At 38.7% G+C, this 5,224-nt stretch overlaps 1 protein-coding gene across 1 annotated transcript; it reads right to left on the minus strand.

Annotated features, from left to right (window-relative positions):
• Window positions 1–751: 751 nt before the first annotated feature.
• LOC309696327 (uncharacterized protein) lies at window positions 752–4,556 on the minus strand. The gene has a single exon (XM_082517515.1). The coding sequence runs from the start codon at window positions 4,061–4,063 to the stop codon at window positions 2,873–2,875; it is 1,191 nt and encodes a 396-aa protein (XP_082373641.1). The 5' UTR covers window positions 4,064–4,556; the 3' UTR covers window positions 752–2,872.
• Between the last annotated feature and the right edge of the window lie 668 nt (window positions 4,557–5,224).

Genomic DNA, 5,224 nt, shown 5'->3' on the forward strand with positions numbered 1-5,224 from the left:
TTCAAATAACGGACAGATATTTGTGAAATCATGATACATTTGTGAATGTATTTTAACAATCTAAATATGCATATGTACAGACAGATACATTTAATAATCATGGCAATTATGTTTTATTACATTACAGTGATTTAATGTTAATTTACATTTGAAATGTGAAATCACAGTGTATTTACGTAACTTTAATGATATTCTAGAAGAACAGAACAAAACTGTAAAATGCAGTAAAATACTTTTATATTAGGATTTTTTCCTACAGTGCAGCCATACCCACGACCTTGTGGTTGTTAGTTCACATTCATTGGCCGATGCTTAGCGTCATGTTATTATATGTCCCAACATCCAATGGCATGTCACATTGTTTTCATGGCCACAGCCTCACCCCAGGTGCAGAGGCCTATTTCTGTTCAGGAATGTTGTGAATACTTTGAGATTTATATTATTTTTATGCAGTGTTTTATATGTTTTTTTCAGTTTTTATTCCTATTAATTATATTTTCACTTGTTACCTCTGAATTATTGAATCAGACCTAGATGACATGAAATTTTCAGCAAAATTATAATTCAAATACTCCTATAATTATTGATTATTTTCATTAATTTTCAATCATTTTATATATTTTTTCATAGTATTACATTTGAATTTAACAGATCATTCTCTCACATAACAGACAAATATTTGTGAAATTATGATACATTTCTGAATGTATTTTTACAATCTAAATATGCATATGTACAAAAATATATATTTAAAAAACAAGTAAATTGTGTTTTACTATATTTACAGTGATGTTATGTTATTTTACCTTTGACATGTAAAATCACAGTCTACTTATGTAAACTTAATATTGTAGAAAGACAGTACAAAACTGTAAAATATACAGTAAGATACTTTGACATTACTATTTTTTGGAACAGTGTACTTAAAAACCTTCCTTCCTACTAAAGACCTTCCCCATGCCATCCACACTATGCCCAAGTAACTAAGTAACAGATTAACAATAACAGATAAAACACAAAAGTTCCTTTTATTTTTTCATCATCTACTGTCACTTTCTTTTCTTTTTTTCTTTTTTTTTTTACAAAGATTCAATGGAGGAAAAAATAATCTTTTTTTAATTATTATGATTTAATTTAAAAAAAAAAAACTCCTGTTATTGCTATTACTACTAGAGATGGCACGATACCACTTTTTTATGTCCGATACCGATATCATAAATTTGAATATCTGCCGATACCGATATGAATCCGATATAGTGTTTTTTAATCAACAAAACTGTTTTTTAAATATCTTGCTGCATTTTGTATAAGTTCATACTCAAATTTAAAACAACAACTACACTAAAGCTATTCTGTTATACCTGTATGCAAAAAAAAATATTTCATAGTTCAGCAATACTGATCAATCTAATAAACTTAAACCTACACCATCCTCCCTATTCTGGTATTTTAAAGAGTACTTAGCATAAATATTAAGCAACCTAACTAATAGGGCTCCAACTCCCAGCAACAACAAAAATAAAAAAATAAAAAAATAGGGAACCACCCCTCACGCTCCACCTCATGATGCTTAATCGACGTAATCAACCTTAATTTGATGCAGTGTGAAAAAAAATGCACAGAAATCAATTATTTTTCAAGAAATATTAACTAGATTCAACATCTTTCTTCAACAAAATTGCAGACTGCACAGATGGTACCTTCCCAAAGGAAAAAGTACTATAGCTTACTAGGGTATATATATTAGACTTAATACTTACTATATACAGTAATTGACTTCTATTCATTTTACATCAAATTAAAACTTTGGGTGTCAGATAATTATTTATTAAAAGCTAGACATTTTAAATGAGAATAAGAAAGAAAAGTATGTCTTTGTGCCCCCTTTTCCCTGTTAATGCCCTATCGGCCCCCCTGGCTAAACTTTGCTAGATCCGCCGCTGCACAGTTACCAGCGTCAGCTACGTAGAAAAAGATCCTCGAGTAGAAAGTAATAATAAATAAATTCTAACAACAGCTTATCAAGCTTAAACGTGCTGCTGTTGTTCAGCCGCTGGTTTCCTCTTTCTGGTGCAAAGTGGGCCAAAAGCAAACTAGAGACACGACTGGCGACAGAAAAGCCGATCAGCTGATCGTTAAGCAGTTTCATGATTGAAGTAGCAGCAAGAAGAGGCAGTCGCTCCATATATCGTTTGTTAAGCTTAACGCAGGAATGCTTTACAAACATTCAGAGATGGACTTACACACTTGCTTTACTTCTCTCGGTGATAACTTTGTCGGAGATGAAATGCTGGGTTGCTAGCGAAGCTCCACATGCTATCCAGACCACCGACAGGTCCTGCATGCCACAGCCGCTCTATCACGTGATGCATACTGCTCCGAGGTGAGTTACGGCGTGTTGCAAGTTTTGTGAGGTGCTTTCGTGATATTTAATGGATCGGATTACATTTTTTATTTTTCTCCGATATCCGATCCAGTAATTTAGGTCAGTATCAGACCGATACCGATACGTAATATCGGATCAGTCCATCTCTAATTACTACTAGAACTTTTCTGTAATTTTCTACACCCATTTTATCTTGCTGACAGATTTCTTTTATTTGCTGCAGCAGCATTTCTTATCATGTAGAAAAGACGCTTCTTTTTTATATTAATTGGGATTAAAGGTGTATTTAAACATCTTTACATTGACAGAAAGGGGAGCTTCTCTTGTTAGGCCCAATTAAGAACAAACTGGGCTGTAAAATGAATTGGACATCTCTGCTTTAGAGTCTTAAAAGTAAGATAAATAGCAGAAAGAAAGTTTAGTTTGTTCCTGGTGCTGTCCAGTTTGTCATCAGTAGTTCAGTTTAGCTGTGTCTCTTAAATCGGTTTATCCCGCCTGAGCTCCATTTCGACGCGCCACGTGTTCCAGTCTTATTCTCTCTGCAGCGCGCTCGTTAGCCCTTCTCTCTGTCCACGACCGCAACCTGCTGGTCAGCGCCTGCCTCATCTCCACACTCCACAGTCCATACACCAGCGGGTTAATGCACGGTGGCACTATGAGCATAACCAGCAGCGATATATGAAGCGCAGTCGCCGTGGCCGTGGGGGTGGTCTTCACTTTGCAGAGGCCGGGAGACTGAGAGGACTGTACCATCATCGCCACCGGTGCCCTAAACTCCCACAGCGCGTCCGACGCGACTTTGAGGAGCAACGGCAGCAGCTGCAGGAACAGCATCCCGCAGTAAAACAACACAGTGTTGCGCGCTGTGACGTTAATCGCGTTGAAAGGTATCACTGCGTTGCGCGCGACCTGGTACATTCTAAAGAAGGAAAACGCGTGTATCAGCAGACACAGCAGCAGGGTGAGGGAGCCCACGGTTTTGCGAAAAACTGCAGAGGCACGGGGGAACCCCAGGTGCTGTTCCACAACATCTGGCTCGCACAGAAGCCCCGTGGTGACCGTTTCATCATCCTCTCCTCTCCCGGTGTGCAGCAGCACAATTTCAGAGACGCCGATGAAAACCGAGTACAGCCAGATTCCCCCCAGGACACCCCGCAGGCGGATCTTAGTGAAAATTGGCAAGTAATGGATGGCATGACAGACGTATATGTATCGCTCCAACGCCATGCAAGTTATAGTAACGAGACTACAGAAGACAGAGACTCCACCCAAAAAGTACTGAACGTAACACCATCCGCTGAACGCCATCGTGCGGCGCTGGATTAGTGAGTGGACGACCGCCGGGCCAAAGGTCGCAGTCTGCACCAGGTCGCTGAAAATCAGGTTCTTGAGCAGGATAAAGCGCGGCTGCCAGGAAAACTCCTCCGACTGTCCGAGGCCGAACAGAGTAAGCGCGTTCACAAAACACGACAAGGCGGTCAGCAAGACAAAAAAGCAAATCAGCACTGAAACCGTCTGTCCTTCAGGTACTATAGACAGAAACAGGCAGTTGGCATTGTTCAGCTGTCCAGCCGCGTGTGGGGTAGTTTGGTTCTCCTGGCTGAAGCTGTCGCGCTCCTCAGTGAGGTTGTGCGCCTCCGTCTCCAGCACAGCTGTCATTTTAATCTGTGGAAGCATCAACAGCCTGATGTCTCCGTCCTCCCCCACAGCCTAATGCCATTCACAGGTCTGCATCATTCAGCATTTTTCCACACCTGTACGATCTGACCTGGCAACACGCGCGCATACACACGCCCACAGTTCTCTGTGACCAGTTGTTGGACGTCACACTGAAGTTGAACAGCAAACAATTCACAGACCACGTAAAATCCACGCATCAGGATTCTCAGCATAGACTCTGGACTCGGTCTGCAGTCTCCATGGAGCACAGGTGCGCACACCAAGGATTCACATGAATGCGTCTGCAGTGGCTTTCTCTCGTGCTCGCTCTCATATGCCGGCAGTATGAAGCAGGGAAAGTTGTAAAAGTGGATCAGATAAAAAGGAAAGCTGGAGGGGGGTGGAGAGTGTAAAAGAGAGAAAAAGTTGCTGAGAAATAAAAGAATTCACCCACTAAAACACTATCACAGTGTTTGACGTGGTTGTAGCGATTGATTGATTGATTAAACAATAAAAAGCCAATTATTTAAAAAAAAACACACTGCACCCTAGTGCTCGAGACTGGTAACTGCAGCCCAGAGGCTAGTTTGACAAGCTATTTTTAAATATGAAAGCTTATTGAAATTTGCAGAATATTGTAAATTCACATATAGCTTTGTGTGATTGTGTAATAAATATGATATATAATTGTATTACTAAAATTAGGAAAGAAAAATAACTACAACAGGAGGCAATACATTACTATTTCAGGACAACCTACTATCTTATAAGATTAAAAAAGCATGCACATTATCAGTGTCAAGTACACTCATGTGGATTACATAAATACACACATCCTTCCAAGGGCACAAATCCCTTCACTAGATTTATTACATTGTTGACGGCCTTGTGTTTTTGTGTGTTTTGAATACATGTTCAATAGCTACTCCAAATCACTACAGTATGTACTCTGGGTATCTAGTTCTTTTTTTAATCTATTTTTCCTCTTCCTTGTTTTCCAATAAGTATATTGGAATTATATATTTATTTATTTTATGCTTATTTATTCTATCCTGTTATTCTATTTATATTATTAATTTAGGTTTTACCTAATATTTATTGATTTTATTCTTATTCATTTTTTATCTTCTTACTCTATTCATATTTATATTGTATCCCATTATTTATTTTAATTTTTAT

The sequence above is a fragment of the Aulonocara stuartgranti genome (genome assembly GCF_965226115.1).
Source record: "Aulonocara stuartgranti genome assembly, chromosome: 20".
Lineage (NCBI taxonomy): Eukaryota > Metazoa > Chordata > Actinopteri > Cichliformes > Cichlidae > Aulonocara > Aulonocara stuartgranti.